The sequence below is a fragment of the Ylistrum balloti genome, unplaced genomic scaffold (assembly GCF_031769215.1).
Source record: "Ylistrum balloti isolate Yb309-2 unplaced genomic scaffold, AGI_CSIRO_Ybal_v1 Utg369730, whole genome shotgun sequence".
In the NCBI taxonomy this organism is placed as follows: domain Eukaryota; kingdom Metazoa; phylum Mollusca; class Bivalvia; order Pectinida; family Pectinidae; genus Ylistrum; species Ylistrum balloti.
Genome location: NW_026781945.1, coordinates 2,010,500 through 2,027,659, shown reverse-complemented (window position 1 = coordinate 2,027,659; position 17,160 = coordinate 2,010,500). Strand labels below are relative to the sequence as shown.

The following is a 17,160-nucleotide window of genomic DNA, read 5'->3' as shown; positions in this document are numbered from 1 at the left end:
TCACTGGTGTTATTATTGTCACTAACATCAAAATCAGAATTTTGAGTCCAATTTTTTTTTTCTTAAAAAAATATTAAATATTGTAGTAATTTGAATCTTGGCCACTTCTGTCAGCTGCAGCAAAATACATGTATGTGGACTTGAAAAAAAATTGAAGTGGAGAAAATCTAGCTATGTTCAGGCAGAGCCAAAAAACAGTATGATTGACAGTCAAGGTCATGCTGGCAGATAAAATAACAAAAGACATCCATTATAAAGTCAGGACAACATAAAAGAGCAAGTGATATTCAAGGTTATGTTGCATTGTGAGATACTAGCCCAGTATATGGATGAGATGCCAGTTATTGAATGCTAAATAGTATCTATATATATTCTTTGATAGAAAAAAGATACTTGTTTTGCTATATAACTGAAAAGTCCCCATTTTGTTGAAGATTAGATGGTAATGTAGGTGTTTGATTGTCAGTGATAAATTTTTGAATCTTGTATGTTCTACTTGGCTGTTTGTATAAGCTTGAGGAAGTGATAAAATATTACAATGTTGGCTGATTATAAGTTTACAACAACATATTTATATTAAATACTTTCTGTACCACGCTATTGTTTACCAATTACTGTTGGTCCTATACAGTGTAATGGAGGAGATTTGATCCTACAATCAGTTGACCTTGGGTTTTTGATATCTTCTCTAATGTATGGTAGATGAAAGGTTAAAAATTAATTGACCAGGTAACAATAAGATACTTTACATTAGTTGCTATACAGAGTCCTTATGATTATCAACAGACCTCAAACATTAATCATATTGAATTTATCCCAAACGTTGGATGTTGTTTGAGTTGGCCCCCCAACGTTGGGTGTTGTTTGAGTTGGCCCCCAACCTAGGGTGTTGTTTGAGTTTGCTCCCCCCCCAACGTTGGGTGTTGTTTGAGTAGGCCCCCAACCTTGGGTGTTGTTTGAGTTGGCCCCCCCCCAACCTTGGGTGTTGTTTGAGTAGGCCCCCAACCTTGGGTGTTGTTTGAGTTGGCCCCCCAACCTTGGGTGTTGTTTGAGTTGCCCCCCCCCAACCTTGGGTGTTGTTTGAGTTGGTCCCCCAACCTTGGGTGTTGTTTGAGTTGGCCCCCAACCTAGGGTGTTGTTTGACCTTGGGTGTTGTTTGAGTTTGGGTGTTGTTTGAGTTGGCCCCCCCCAACCTTGGGTGTTGTTTGAGTAGGCCCCAACCTTGGGTGTTGTTTGAGTTGGCCCCCCAACCTTGGGTGTTGTTTGAGTTGGCCCCCCCAACCTTGGATGTTGTTTGAGTTGGCCCCCCCAACCTTGGGTGTTGTTTGAGTTGGCCACCCCAACCTTGGGTGTTGTTTGAGTTGGCCCCCCAACCTTGGGTGTTGTTTGAGTTGGCCCCCCAACCTTGGGTGTTGTTTGAGTTGGCCCCCCCAACCTTGGGTGTTGTTTGAGTTGCCCCCCCCCAACCTTGGGTGTTGTTTGAGTTGGCCCCCCAATCTTGGGTGTTGTTTGAGTTGCCCCCCCCCCAACCTTGGGTGTTGTTTGAGTTGGCCCCCAACCTTGGGTGTTGTTTGAGTTGCCCCCCCAACCTTGGGTGTTGTTTGAGTTGGCCCCCCAACCTTGGGTGTTGTTTGAGTTGGCCCCCCCCAACCTTGGGTGTTGTTTGAAACCTTGGGTGTTGTTTGAGTTGGCCCCCCGACCTTGGGTGTTGTTTGAGCTGCCCCCCCCAACCTTGGGTGTTGTTTGAGTTGGCCCCCCCGACCTTGGGTGTTGTTTGAGTTGCCCCCCCCCCCCAACCTTGGGTGTTGTTTGAGTTGGCCCCCCAACCTTGGGTGTTGTTTGAGTTGGCCCCCCGACCGTGGGTGTTGTTTGAGTTGGCCCCCCCAACCTTGGGTGTTGTTTGAGTTGGCCCCCCGACCTTGGGTGTTGTTTGAGTTGGCCCCCCAACCTTGGGTGTTGTTTGAGTTGGCCCCCCCACCTTGGGTGTTGTTTGAGTTGGCCCCCCCAACCTTGGGTGTTGTTTGAGTTGGCCCCCCGACCTTGGGTGTTGTTTGAGTTGGCCCCCCGACCTTGGGTGTTGTTTGAGTTGGCCCCCCCCAACCTTGGGTGTTGTTTGAGTTGGCCCCCCAACCTTGGGTGTTGTTTGAGTTGGCCCCCCGACCTTGGGTGTTGTTTGAGTTGGCCCCCCGACCTTGGGTGTTGTTTGAGTTGGCCCCTGGAGAACTGTTTCAGACCCTGATCATCTGGAGTCGTCACCAGATTTATAGCCTGAACCTCATTACGATTATTCTTCACAAAGAAAATCCATCACTCATCTATCTCCGCGAGAGGGATTAAATGTGTTTAGAAATTATTACCTGAAGTAGTTGTCATTTTGTATCATTTTGCCAAATAAATCTATATAATACCAACAGATTTAAAAGAAAATGTGAATTTCTCATAATTACATATTTCATATGTGAGAATCCTGAACCATTCTATGCAAGTATTACTGCGCCTCTAGTCTTTGAAAGAAAATGTTTGGCCTATCTTCTGCCTGTCCAGTTGTCTCCCATTGTCCATCCATTCAAAGTTTAATACACACGTAATTGTGCAAGAAGGGATTTATTCTGTCTTGTCTGAAATTTGAAAAGGCAACAGATTGCAGATGATGTGTATGTTTTAGTTTCATTTTTAGTGGTAAATCCATGAACTCAATCTTTGAAAGCTAGTTTCTTACACAATGTATCAAATAGATTAGTGGAAAACTTTTCAGTTTGAAAAGTGTAATATGGCAGTTATGAATGTTCAATGAAAATTTTAGTAAAACCTTTTTTTCTGCTAGATTTCTTCAGTGAAGTAGTAGCAGTCTTGGTTTGTAATCATGGATGAGTAGCAACCAAGATTTGGTAAGATATATTTGCTGAAATGAATAAAATTGGGTCGGCAAAATACTTAGATATGATCAATGATGTGTGTAGATTTTGTCACTTAGTATGTGCTAACAAAGGTTAGAAATCATTTCAAGATTGGTCACAGTTCTGATTTACCATCGCGAACATCAATTTATATAATATTTAGTAGGAGTTTACCATCACGAACATAAATTTATATAATATTAAGTAGGAGTTTACCATCGGGAACATCAATTTATATAATATTTAGTAGGAGTTTACCATCGGGAACATCAATTTATATAATATTTAGTAGGAGTTTACCATCGCGAACATCAATTTATATAATATTTAGTAGGAGTTTACCATCGGGAACATCAATTTATATAATATTTAGTAGGAGTTTACCATCGCGAACATCAATTTATATAATATTTAGTAGGAGTTTACCATCGCGAACATCAATTTATATAATATTTAGTAGGAGTTTACCATCGGGAACATCAATTTATATAATATTTAGTAGGAGTTTACCATCGGGAACATCAATTTATATAATATTTAGTAGGAGTTTACCATCGCGAGATCAATTTATATAATATTTAGTAGGATTTACCATCAACATTTTATATAATATTTAGTAGGAGTTTACCATCGAACATCAATTTATATAATATTTATAGGACTTTACCATCGAACATCAATTTATATAATATTTAGTAGGAGTTTATGAATCAATTTATATAATATTTACTCCAGAACCAAAGGCTCAATTTATATAATATTTAGTAGGAGTTTACCATCGGGAACATCAATTTATATAATATTTAGTAGGAGTTTACTCTGGAGTTGATCAATTTATATAATATTTAGTAGGAACAATACCATCGGGAACATCAATTTATATAATATTTAGTAGGAGTTTACCATCGGAACATCAATTTATATAATATTTAAAGGCTCTGGAACATCAATTTATATAATATTTAGTAGGAGTTTACCATCGGGAACATCAATTTATATAATATTTAAGGCTCTGGAGTTTTATATAATATTTAGTAGGAGTTTACCATCGAACATCAATTTATATAATATTTAGTAGGAGTTTACTATCTCGAACATCAATTTATATAATATTTAGTAGGAGTTTACCATCGCGAACATCAATTTATATAATATTTAGTAGGAGTTTACCAACGGGAACATCAAATTATATAATATTTAGTAGGAGTTTACCATCGCGAACATCAATTTATATAATATTTAGTAGGAGTTTACCATCGCGAACATCAATTTATATAATATTTAGTAGGAGTTTACCATCGCGAACATCAATTTATATAATATTTAGTAGGAACCATCGGCATCAATTTATATAATATTTAGTAGGAGTTTACCATCGGAACATCAATTTATATAATATTTAAAGGAGTTTACTGGAACATCAATTTATATAATATTTAGTAGGAGTTTACCATCGCGAGCATCAATTTATATAATATTTAGTAGGAGTTTACCATCGCGAACATCAATTTATATAATATTTAGTAGGAGTTTACCATCGGGAACATCAATTTATATAATATTTAGTAGGAGTATAGATTAGAATTAATCTGACATTCTATCAACTTTTTACATCAGTCTGGAGTTGATGAACTTTACTTCATGGACTCCAGAACAATACCAAAAGGCTCTGGAGTTGATGAACTTTACTTCATGGACTCCAGAACAATACCAAAAGGCTCTGGAGTTGATGAACTTTACTTCATGGACTCCAGAACAATACCAAAAGGCTCTGGAGTTGATGAACTCTACTCCATGGACTCCAGAACCAAAAGGCTCTGGAGTTAATGAACTTTACTCAATGGTCTCCAGAACCAAAAGGCTCTGGAGTTGATGAACTTTACTCAATAGACTCCAGAATCAAAAGGCTCTGGAGTTGATGAACTTTACTCAATAGACTCCAGAACCAAAAGGCTCTGGAGTTAATGAACTTTACTCAATGGTCTCCAGAACCAAAAGGCTCTGGAGTTAATGAACTTTACTCAATAGACTCCAGAACCAAAAGGCTCTGGAGTTGATGAACTTTACTCCATGGACTCCAGAACAATACCAAAAGGCTCTGGAGTTGATGAACTTTACTCCATGGACTCCAGAACAATACCAAAAGGCTCTGGAGTTGATGAACTCTACTCCATGGACTCCAGAACAATACCAAAGGGCCGATAGAATGTCAGAACAATTTGTAATAAGTATAGATAAATGTAGAAGTCTTACGTTTATCAAAAACATTTAAAAATCAAAAGATGCAGCACTCAAATCAACCTTGAGTTGATGTAATGTGATATATTATTGGTTACAAATGAGTAATGGTCGAGAAACACTTGTCAGTATCCAATTATTGTAACTGATCATTGATGTCGAAATCTCCACAAATACCCATCAACACTAAAAAATATTTGTAAAAAGTATGGTTTCAGCGATGGATAGGGCATCTGTTCTTGTCACATATATCTAAGCCAGTAGGAAATTTTAACTGCATGACATAAATCTACAGTTGTTTAGGAAATGCATCCTGTGTCCCAGATCTTCGAGATTTATAGCTTCTGTAATGTACACACAGGGCTGCTGACCAGAGAATGTACCACTAGACTACTGCCTTAGTCTGTAGGGCTGCTGAGCTGAATATACCTGTATAGTACAGACCCACCCACAAGTAAACATCCACAAGGGCTCTGTGTGAGGAAACGGGCTACTACATGGTACAATTACAATTAATGTAGTTTTACCTGAAATAAATTCTTAAGATGTCCGTTTATCTTATTGACAGATGATAAAATTCTTGATAAGTGGCAATATTTTCTTAATTGATAGGTTCACTAAGTGATTTGGTTTTAATTCGTCAGTGTGTTCTCCAAATTTGATTATTTGATGGCTATCTGTTGCTAAACAGGAGTGAATTAAAAGTACCTCCTTACACTTACACATCAGCTGTTGCCCTGTCTAGAAAATTGGACCATACATACTTGATGAGGAGGATGTGATAATGATACATTTCATATATGTAGAGTGATCTGATATGTAATACTCAGCTAGACATACTCTCAGTTTTTCTGCTCCATGAGAGATTAGAATGAAAGATCAGTTATGCAATGAACAAAGTTGTACAAAGCCACTGCTTGAGAGAATGGAGGTAAACTGAATCACTGCTCGAGAGTTCAGTAATGTACTGCTGCATTCTGTGAGGGATTACTTTCTTGAGAAATTAGAGTTACACTGAGTCAATGCTTGAGAGCTAGACTTTACTCAGTTGTTGCTTTAGAGATGGGCAGTATATCGAGTCACAGCTTGAAAGATCGGACAATTTACTGCTTGAGAGAATTGTTATAAAGAGCAACGGCATGAGAGACAAGTTATGTTGAGTTACTGTTTGAAAATCATTCCGTTGACACTTGAGAGATCTGACAGTGAATCAGTGTCACTTCTTCAGAGATATATCTCAATTGCTTTATTGCATGGAAGGTCTTGTTGTCACTTTACTGCTTCTTAGATCAGATTCACTTCAATGCTTGAGAGATCAGACACACTTTACTGCTTCCTAGATCAGATTCACTTCAATGCTTGAAAGATCAGACACACTTTACTGCTTCTTAGATCAGATTCACTTCAATGCTTGAGAGATCAGACACACTTTACTGCTTCCTAGATCAGATTCACTTCAATGCTTGAAAGATCAGACACACTTTACTGCTTCTTAGATCAGATTCACTTTAATGCTTGAGAGATCAAAATTAGTCACTTTACTACATGGGAGATCACACTTAGACACATCAGTGATTGAGAGATCATTAGACTCGGTCACATTAATGCTTGAGAGATCAGACTCACTTTACTGCTTCGTAGATCAGATTCACTTTAATTCTTGAGAGATCAGACTCGGTCACTTTACTGCGTGGGAGATCACACTTAGATACATTAATGCTTGAAAGATCAGACACAGTCGCAGTCACTATAATTAATAACGGTAATTCTGATTTCTATAAATATTTTCTTGATGAGCGTACATTCCTGATAATGCAGCTGGGCTCAGCTAAAGGAGATAAGATAACAGATGTACTCTTGTAAACATCCAGACACATAAACATCTGCCATAGTTATTGTCACTTGTAAACATATTTACCTTCCTGCCTTAGTGTTGATGGTGTGAAGTGACTCTAGGTAGAGGTACAATACACGCAGTCTTCATCATCATGTGAGATGAAATTAGCCAACTATATCTACAGCTGTACTGTCACCCTAATAAATGACTTCTTACCATCTCAGCTTAGTAGATAATTTCTCTTTACCTCAGTGGAGAACCAAACAATGTCTTGGGTACAAATCCCTGTCAGATCTAATAAAATGGCCTTTGTTATATATGTATATACATAAATATATAAACACTATATCCATCTGTAAAATCAAATGTTTTATGTATTTTGAAAGTTTTGAACAGTTGTTGTTTTATCTTAAGAAACATGTAAAAAAAACCCAACTGTTGTAAATTTATTATAAACAGCCTAACTGTAAATGATGTGGTTGCTCAGCCCCTTATTTAAGATTAGGGATGTTTTAGGAGAATCCATTGCTACAGTCTCTATGATCTCTGACCTACATGACATTGCCTGGTAAAATATCCAGAACAGTTTTGATAAAGGAAGTGAGAGTAATGATATATCCTAATTGCTTCTTGGTTGACTCCTGTTTAAAAATAATCTTTTGTTGTGGTAATCTGTAGAGTAAGTAACATATAAACAGCTTATACACACGAATACTGCATTTAATATGTTTTGATGTTTTGCAAAAGATTACCCATGAACGACCTGTCAGACTTAATTGTGAGAAAAGCATGTGTATTGCACAGGCTTATGTCACATTGTGAGGAGAGAAGTAAGGGGCTGCTATTGTCATTACACAGATAGTTAACATTGCTCTATATACACCGCCTCTGGATTTGTTGAGGGGGTGTAGAGAAGTATGAGGCCAACTCCTCAGCGGTATGTTACAGTAAACAGTCTAGGCTCAACCACATAACACTTCAGTGTTGAAATTACTTATAGACAAACAGGAAAATTTTAACAATTGGATGTGTACCTGTAGATGTATTCTGTACTAGAACTGAAGTATTAAAGGACCAGTAACAATCTGAAGATCAAACTTGTGATTTTAGGTGTTTCTGTTACTCCTGTAAATTGTGGAACATTCTGGTGTAATGATGGATACAGTACTGTATGTTGGACAACACGAACACTGGACAAATATGTCACCGTTTTTTGGCCATGATCCCACAGGTTGATCGAGAAATCTCTTCATACTTTAGGGTTCTGACTGTACAAGGTTGCTGGTGACTGATCACAACAAATACAGACTAACAATTATGGATACTTGTCACTTTCCAATTTCCAGGAGCAGGTTTCATTGGATACTGTTGCTGTTGTCATGGAGTTGTTGTATTGGACTGGTGTGGGATTTACCCAGAAGTCCAGTACTGACCTTTGGCAAGTTATACACAGCAGGACTCCGGATGTATGTTGATGAAAAATGGCACAAATGTGTCCTATTTTTGAAAATGGCTATAGAAGACTATCATTTTTATAAAGAGACCATGACCAACTGTCGACTGAAATGCAAACAGGAAGTCCAGGAATATATGGATGACGGAATGTTCACAATGATAGATTTACAGAGTCTCTATATTCAGGTGTCTGTTACAGAAAAAGCTTGTGTTCAGAAGTGTAGAGCAGCTGTGTTTGAGGACAGACCTGTTGCTTCTATTTCTGAAGAAGTTTGGAATGACTTCAATAATGGCAAACCATATCTTTATCTTCATTACTGTTACTTCAAGGTAAACACATTTATCTAAAACACATGGCTTAGGTTTTACAGTGAAAAGAACTGATGGTCACATTATACTGACAACAGACTAGTGTGACATCCCACCTTGTCACATTACACTGACAACACACCAGTGTGACATCCCACCTTGTCACATTACACTGACAACACACTGGTTTGACATCCCACCTTGTCACATTACACTGACAACACACCAGTGTGACATCCCACCTTGTCACATTATACTGACAACACACTGGTGGGACATCCCACCTTGTCACATTACACTGACAACACACCAGTGTGAATTTCCCCCTTGTCACATTACACTGACAACACACCAGTGTGAAATCCCACCTTGTCACATTATACTGACAACAGACAAGTGTGACAACCCCACCTTGTCACATTACACTGACAACACACTAGTGTGACATCCCACCTTGTCACATTATACTGACAACACACCAGTGTGAATTTCCCCCTTGTCATATTATACTGACAACACACTGGTGTGACATCCCACCTTGTCACATTATACTGACAACACACCAGTGTGACATCCCACCTTGTCACATTACACTGACAACACACCAGTGTGACATCCCACCATGTCACATTACACTGACAACACGCTGGTTTGACATCCCACCTTGTCACATTACACTGACAACACACCAGTGTGACATCCCACCTTGTCACATTATACTGACAACACACTGGTTTGACATCCCACCTTGTCACATTACACTGTGACAAGGTGGGATGTCACACCAGTGTGACATCCCACCTTGTCACATTATACTGACAACACACCAGTGTGAATTTCCCCCTTGTCATATTATACTGACAACACACTGGTGTGACATCCCACCTTGTCACATTACACTGACAACACACTAGTGTGACATCCCACCTTGTCACATTATACTGACAACACACCAGTGTGAATTTCCCCCTTGTCATATTATACTGACAACACACTGGTGTGACATCCCAACTTGTCACATTATACTGACAACAGACTAGTGTGACATCCCACCTTGTCACATTATACTGACAACACACCAGTGTGACATCCAACTTGTCACATTACACTGACAACAGACTAGTGTGACATCCCACCTTGTCACATTATACTGACAACACACCAGTGTGACATCCCACCTTGTCACATTACACTGACAACACACTAGTGTGACATCCCACCTTGTCACATTATACTGACAACACACCAGTGTGACATCCAACTTGTCACATTACACTGACAACAGACTAGTGTGACATCCCACCTCTCACATTCAAACACACCAGTTGATAGTTACCTTTTTATGGTCCTGTGTTTTTAGGACAGTAGATACAATTGTAGGGTTTTTAAGGGGTTTACCACAAACTAGTAAGATATGAAATAGACTGTTTTACAGAAAACTGTGATATTCTCCAACTATTTGGTCATTTTAGAAATGAGATGTTCCAACAGTTATTAATTATAGCCTTTCCACTTTGGTTTGTGGAAATAAGTGATGATTTAGAGATTGTACCATGATAAAATTGTTATTGAGATTTTTTGTTTTACATAAGGATTGAAATCACTTCTCCAGAGGTTAAAATTATTGCACAAAATAAAACATGAAAAAAATGGAGATGCTTCAACCAGAATGCTTATTAAAACTGACAGAGATTTGTATCAAAATAAAAGGATGCTGTTTATATTACTTTCATGTTCAGACAATTGAGATGAATGTCATATTTCAAGGCTGTATTGAAATCATTGTCAATGCTATCGGTTTGTTTTTTGCTAAATGTCAAGGTCATAGAAAAATGATTTTTTATGTTTTGTTTATATATACAATGTAATTGGTTATGTACTAAATATTGATTAGTCTATTATTTATACAGATAATTGATTATTAAAGTTTGAAAACAAAGTAGATAATCATTCATGTTTAAGAACATTCCCTTTGTTTTATTGATTGCCAAAATGTGATATTTTTCATTAATTAAAAGTGAAAACTAACTTACCCATGTCATACGTGTTATTGCCTTCAGGGTGGGAGCTATAATGTTGAGATTTGAGGACAATATGCCATGTGTTGATTACCAGGAGAAACCTAGCTGTAACATACACACGGTATTCCTTGATCATGGCCCACGTCTAAAACCTGAAATGTATTTTGTGGGAGGGTGTCTTTAAGTTGATACAGATATTGGTGCAGCGAGGCTTTACGTTTTTATATGGAAGCAATAAATCTATACAAAATGTATGTATATACCTGTATGTAACGGAACATTGGAACTGATCCAGTTGCTTTTGATTATGTAGTGTGGTGCTACTGTCCATCTTCTAACAACAATTACATAACAGATTCTGTACAGGTAGCTCATGTCCATCTTTTCACAACAATTACATAACAGATTCTGTACAAGTAGCTCGTGTCCACCTTCTCACAACAATTACATAACAGATTCTGTACAAGTAGCTTGTGTCCATCTTCTCACAACAATTACATAACAGATTCTGTACAGGTAGCTCGTGTCCCCCTTCTCACAACAATTACATAACAGATTCTGTACAGGTAGCTCGTGTCCATCTTCTCACAACAATTACATAACAGTTTCTGTACAAGTAGCTTGTGTCCATCTTCTCACAACAATTACATAACAGATTCTGTACAGGTAGCTCGTGTCCATCTTCTCACAACAATTACATAACAGATTCTGTACAGGTAGCTCCTGTCCATCTTCTCACAACAATTACATAACAGATTCTGTACAGGTAGCTCCTGTCCATCTTCCCACAACAATTACATAACAGATTCTGTACAAGTAGCTCCTGTCCATCTTCTCACAACAATTACATAACAGATTCTGTACAGGTAGCTCCTGTCCATCTTCTCACAACAATTACATAACAGATTCTGTACAAGTAGCTCCTGTCCATCTTCTCACAACAATTACATAACAGATTCTGTACAGGTAGCTCCTGTCCATCTTCCCACAACAATTACATAACAGATTCTGTACAGGAAGTTTGTGTCCATCTTCTCACAACAATTACATAACAGATTCTGTACAGGTAGCTCGTGTCCCCTTCTCACAACAATTACATAACAGATTCTGTACAGGTAGCTCCTGTCCATCTTCCCACAACAATTACATAACAGATTCTGTACAGGAAGTTTGTGTCCATCTTCTCACAACAATTACATAACAGATTCTGTACAGGTAGCTTGTGTCCCCCTTCTCACAACAATTACATAACAGATTCTGTACAAGTAGCTCCTGTCCATCTTCCCACAACAATTACATAACAGATTCTGTACAGGAAGTTTGTGTCCATCTTCTCACAACAATTACATAACAGATTCTGTACAGGTAGCTCGTGTCCCCCTTCTCACAACAATTACATAACAGATTCTGTACAGGAAGTTCGTGTCCATCTTCTCACAACAATTACATAACAGATTCTGTACAAGTAGCTTGTGTCCACCTTCTCACAACAATTACATAACAGATTCTGTACAGGTAGCTCCTGTCCATCTTCTCACAACAATTACATAACAGATTCTGTACAAGTAGCTACTGTCCATCTCCTCAAAACAATTACATAACAGATTCTGTACAGGTAGCTCGTGTCCCCCTTCTCACAACAATTACATAACAGATTCTGTACAGGTAGCTCGTGTCCATCTTCTCACAACAATTACATAACAGATTCTGTACAAGTAGCTTGTGTCCATCATCTCACAACAATTACATAACAGATTCTGTACAAGTAGCTCCTGTCCATCTTCTCACAACAATTACATAACAGATTCTGTACAGGTAGCTCCTGTCCATCTTCTCACAACAATTACATAACAGTTTCTGTACCAGTAGCTACTGTCCATCTTCTCACAATAATTACATAACAGATTCTGTACAGGTAGCTCCTGTCCATCTTCTCACAACAATTACATAACAGTTTCTGTACAAGTAGCTACTGTCCATCTTCTCACAACAATTACATAACAGTTTCTGTACAGGTAGCTTGTGTCCATCTTCTCACAATAATTACATAACAGATTCTGTAGAGGTAGCTCATGTCCATCTTCTCACAACAATTACATAACAGATTCTGTACAGGTAGCTTGTGTCCATCTTCTCACAACAATTACATAACAGATTCTGTACAAGTAGCTCATGTCCATCTTCTTACAACAATTACATAATGATTCCTCAGTCATTTGTTTTTTGACTGGTTTTGGATATTTGTAACCTTCACTGTTACAGAACTACGGAAGCCCATTGGTACCAAATGAAATCTTAGAAAAAAAATAAGATATTGGGAATATATGCAATATGTTTTGAAATATATGCAATACTTTGCAAATATATGTAATACTTCGGCAAATATATGCAATATATTTGTGAATATTCACAATAATTTTTACGAATATACACAAAAATTATTGCAAGTTTCGTTCGCTACACTATATAAAAATTCTACAGCAGCACTTCATTTCTTGAGTAAACCAAATGTTCATCTAGATAAGTTACATCTCAACATGACATGGATGATATGAGTGACAAAGCCAGCTATGATTCATTAGCAATCAAGTACAGCAGTAAAGAAATACACTTGCTACTTCTTGGCTCTTGGCAGATTTTACCAAGGAATGCTGATTTCTTGTAAACATGTTTTATTACATATTGACTGTTCTTGTTTAAGATTTCTATTTCAGATAGACATTCAAATTGTCATTGTTATGTAATCTGCTGCTGTAGAAGGTAGAGTAGTAAGTGCACTAAAGCTACGAAGCCATGAGAGACTTGAAGTTAATAGTATTTCATACACTTGCAATAATTTTTTTTTCCCTTAAGATTTTATTTGGCACCATTGGGCTTCTGTACAGAACAGTGTAGTAGCTCACCTTGCAAATGTTTGTCAATGCCAAATGAAAAAGATATAGAATGACAGTTGTTAATTATCTGTTGGTATCTTTCGATTCCAAATATTGAATTGTCTTTCAGCATCAAAATCTTTTCATTTTCTTAGACACAGAAAGTTGAAGTCTGAAATATCAGCAAGTGGCTTTTTTTCAAATTACTTTGATCGGAGTTTTAAAAGGGATATTTGAACAAGAAAAGAGCATTATTTCCAACTATCAGTAATGCAGTATAATTATCAACTGATGTTTGTTGTTTTTTCTCTAAAACTCACATCAGAATCTTAATGATTGTTACTGTATATATTATGTACTGTATATCATATTACACACAAAAGTCAACAACATGAAAAACATTTTTCCTAAGAAAATTGCTTTAGTCCATCTTTTATCCAACCGAGGGAAAGAAATGATTAAATTCTATCAGAACTCTCAGTTAACCACAGTAGCTCTTCTTCTAAATGTAAGTGATACATAGAAACATGCAAGATATCTTATTTTGTGTTTATTTTTGAAATACATGTGTTCCATCTCATGGAGAATAGTACGTTCAGTGTTAACACAGACACATGGAATCTGTCCTGTTCAAAATAAAACCTGAGAGAAGATTCTCCCCGACTTCCCTGCCATGAACTACAACTTTTGTGTAAATAAACATCAAAGTATAGTTCCTGATTATAACTTCTCACTCGTGCCCTTAATGAGAGGTGTATTGTTTCACTAGCTCTCTTCTACATGGCCAATAAAACCCCATCTACAAAACTGGCCACTTTGGTCAATGGACTGGCTGCATTCTGTTTACATATACAGACACTTTTGTGAAGTGTAAACAACTGATTGTTACTACAGTGTAATATCTAACTTTGTTCTGTATACAAATCATCCAAATGTATTATCTGTAGAAATATAATTGTGTTTTTCCGTACGTTTTTAATTTTATTTCGTCCTACAGATTGGCCGATTAGTGGATGCTACCTCAGCTGCTTATACTTTCTTTTTGAAAAACCCAGACCACAAGGACACCATAACCAACATCCATGCCTATCGTAAATCATTTGGGGTCAAGAATGAGGAAATCATGGACCTTGAACGTAAACAATATAAGGTAATTTATGACTGAAGTATGAAACCAGTCAGGACACGTTTATAATCTGTGTAGAAAGTTGTTGATATCAACCTATATGCGTCAATTTGAAATTTATGTAGCATTTTAATAAAATAGAGAAAATCAAAAAGCACTTATTAGAGAAATTAAAATCAAGTTGAATTTCCAAAATTTATAGATGTATATCCCATTTGGTTGAAATGAATTAAGTAGAAGCTAAAGTAGATGTGTTTGGTGCAGGTGTACCGAGCTGAGGGGGAGAAGGCCTATGAGAAGGAGGATTGGGATAATGTTATCTCACACTTTGAAAGGGCACTTGAGGAGTACTACTTTGAGCATGAACGTTGTCGTGCCGACTGTGAGGGCCAGTATGAACATGACAGAGATCCAGATTTTATACATGCTTTGGCAGGTATTAAGTTTATGTCACAGATGATATTTTTCTTCATACAAATCTGTCCATCTGTTTATTTTTGATGTGTATTTATTGACAGCCTGACAAAAATCCTTTACAAAAGTGCTAACTATGTGCCACATCTTCATACCCTGGAATGTGTACCATACCTCTTTATATATAAACGTAACAGTATACATGTACAAAGGAATGAAGTTAATGCAATCAAGTTTGATGAAGGTTTGCTTCCAACCTCATTTGCTCGAGAAACTAAAACCTTGACTTAAGTTCATTCGTCCAAGAATTGAAAACTTTAACAGACAGAAAAAAATGATAATTTAGTGTTTCTACAGTGAATAGAATTATTTTATTAGACTGTGTGAGACTTTGGAATTGCTATGAGAAACGGTGAGTGACCAGTTTAAACAGGGATAGATGTGCCATATTCTGATCAGACATCTGTTCTTTAGAATTGGGAGGGTACTTGTTTTAGATAAGGTTTGACTCTAGAAGTTTTGTCTCATCTAGCACCATTGCTATTGATTTACATCGCGTCCCTGTATCTTTTAGTTCTGTGAGAAAACTATAGTTTTCAGTAATTATAGCAGATTACATTAAACCTTTCTGTTAACAGATCACTACATCTCCGTACTTCAGTGTCAGGTCACATGTGGTGATGTCCTCAGCAAGATATATGCAGAACACCAGCCAAACTACTTTGCTGAGCATTTCAACTACTTACAGTTTGCATATTACAAGAGTAAGTATCTTCAGATACAGTTTTATAAGACTCTTTTCTATATGGGTATGTAGGATAGGGATATTCCACCCGAGGGGTCACAAAATGTGGTAAAACCCGAGGCTTGCCGAGGGTTTTTACCATATTTTGTGATCCCGAGGGTGGAATATCCCTATCCTACATACCCATATAGAAAAGAGTTTTTTTCTCTCATTTCTAATCTCATATTATCAAATATTTGCACTCACCTCGCGGTAGCCATCACTGGACGCCGCCATTTTTCAGATTTCTATTTTTTTCCCTGGGCCATATACATAAAAAATATGCTGAAATAGATTCTCCATCCCCGAATTTTGCAAACTATGTTTGCGGTCGAAAACATAATATGGACTTTGAATGTAAACATCCAACGTCAATGTTTAACTGTTTTTTCTTCAAGCGGGCTGGGTCAAATACCCTGTCAAATATATCACCCAGAGACATGCGTACGCGTTCAAATATAGTGCCTTAAAACACGCAATAAAACAACACTTTTCTTTTTAATATTTACTATTGCTCAATGTATAATATATCATAAACACTTTTTACATCTTTGAACATGTTGGTCAAGTTATTAATACTACTTCACTGTCAATAGTAATCTTACAAATCTTACACATTTATGAATGGAATTCTTGGTTTGCTTGTGAGATGACGTCACTTACGTCACACATTTCGCGCCACACCGACAGGAGGAAAGTTAGTCATTGTCACTTTCAATCACACGTGGACGACGGCGGAAAGGCCGAGTCCCAGGGTTGGTGATGTTGATATTTATAAAACAGTTTTGTTAATACGAGCCTGCAAACAATGACTCCAATCGACTATGCGTGTTTGTGGATGAAGCGGATGACGAGGACATAGTCGATGAGTGCGCGGGAAAAAACTATGAATTACTCCGCGCGCGAGGCTTTGTTACACAGGCGCCTGTGTAATAAACGTCTATCATGACCATGTTTATTGCCCTGGACAGGCCTATCTGACACAGGTGGAAATGAGAGAATAAGTTATCTTAGATGACTACAAATGTAATGACTTCTGTAATCTCTGCCCCTATCTCTGTAAACCTCTCCTGACAGAAAAAATGGACTCCTGTAATCTCTGCCCCCTACCCACTAACCTCACACTCTCTGCTGTGGACTCCTCTAATCTCTGCCCCTTACCCACTTACCTCACACTCTCTACTGTGGACTCCTGTAATCTCTGTC

General features: G+C 37.5%; 1 protein-coding gene across 1 annotated transcript in view; it reads left to right on the top strand.

Moving 5' to 3' along the window:
• The first annotated feature begins 7,953 nt into the window (after positions 1–7,953).
• LOC132565680 (prolyl 3-hydroxylase 1-like) overlaps positions 7,954–17,160 on the top strand; it is a 30,816-nt gene continuing 21,609 nt past the window's right edge. Inside the window, exons 1-4 of the mRNA XM_060230376.1 lie at positions 7,954–8,757; positions 14,628–14,780; positions 15,021–15,192; positions 15,809–15,934. Coding sequence (XP_060086359.1) covers positions 8,290–8,757; positions 14,628–14,780; positions 15,021–15,192; positions 15,809–15,934 — 919 coding nt within the window. The 5' untranslated portion in view covers positions 7,954–8,289. The remainder of the gene's footprint in view (positions 8,758–14,627; positions 14,781–15,020; positions 15,193–15,808; positions 15,935–17,160) is intronic.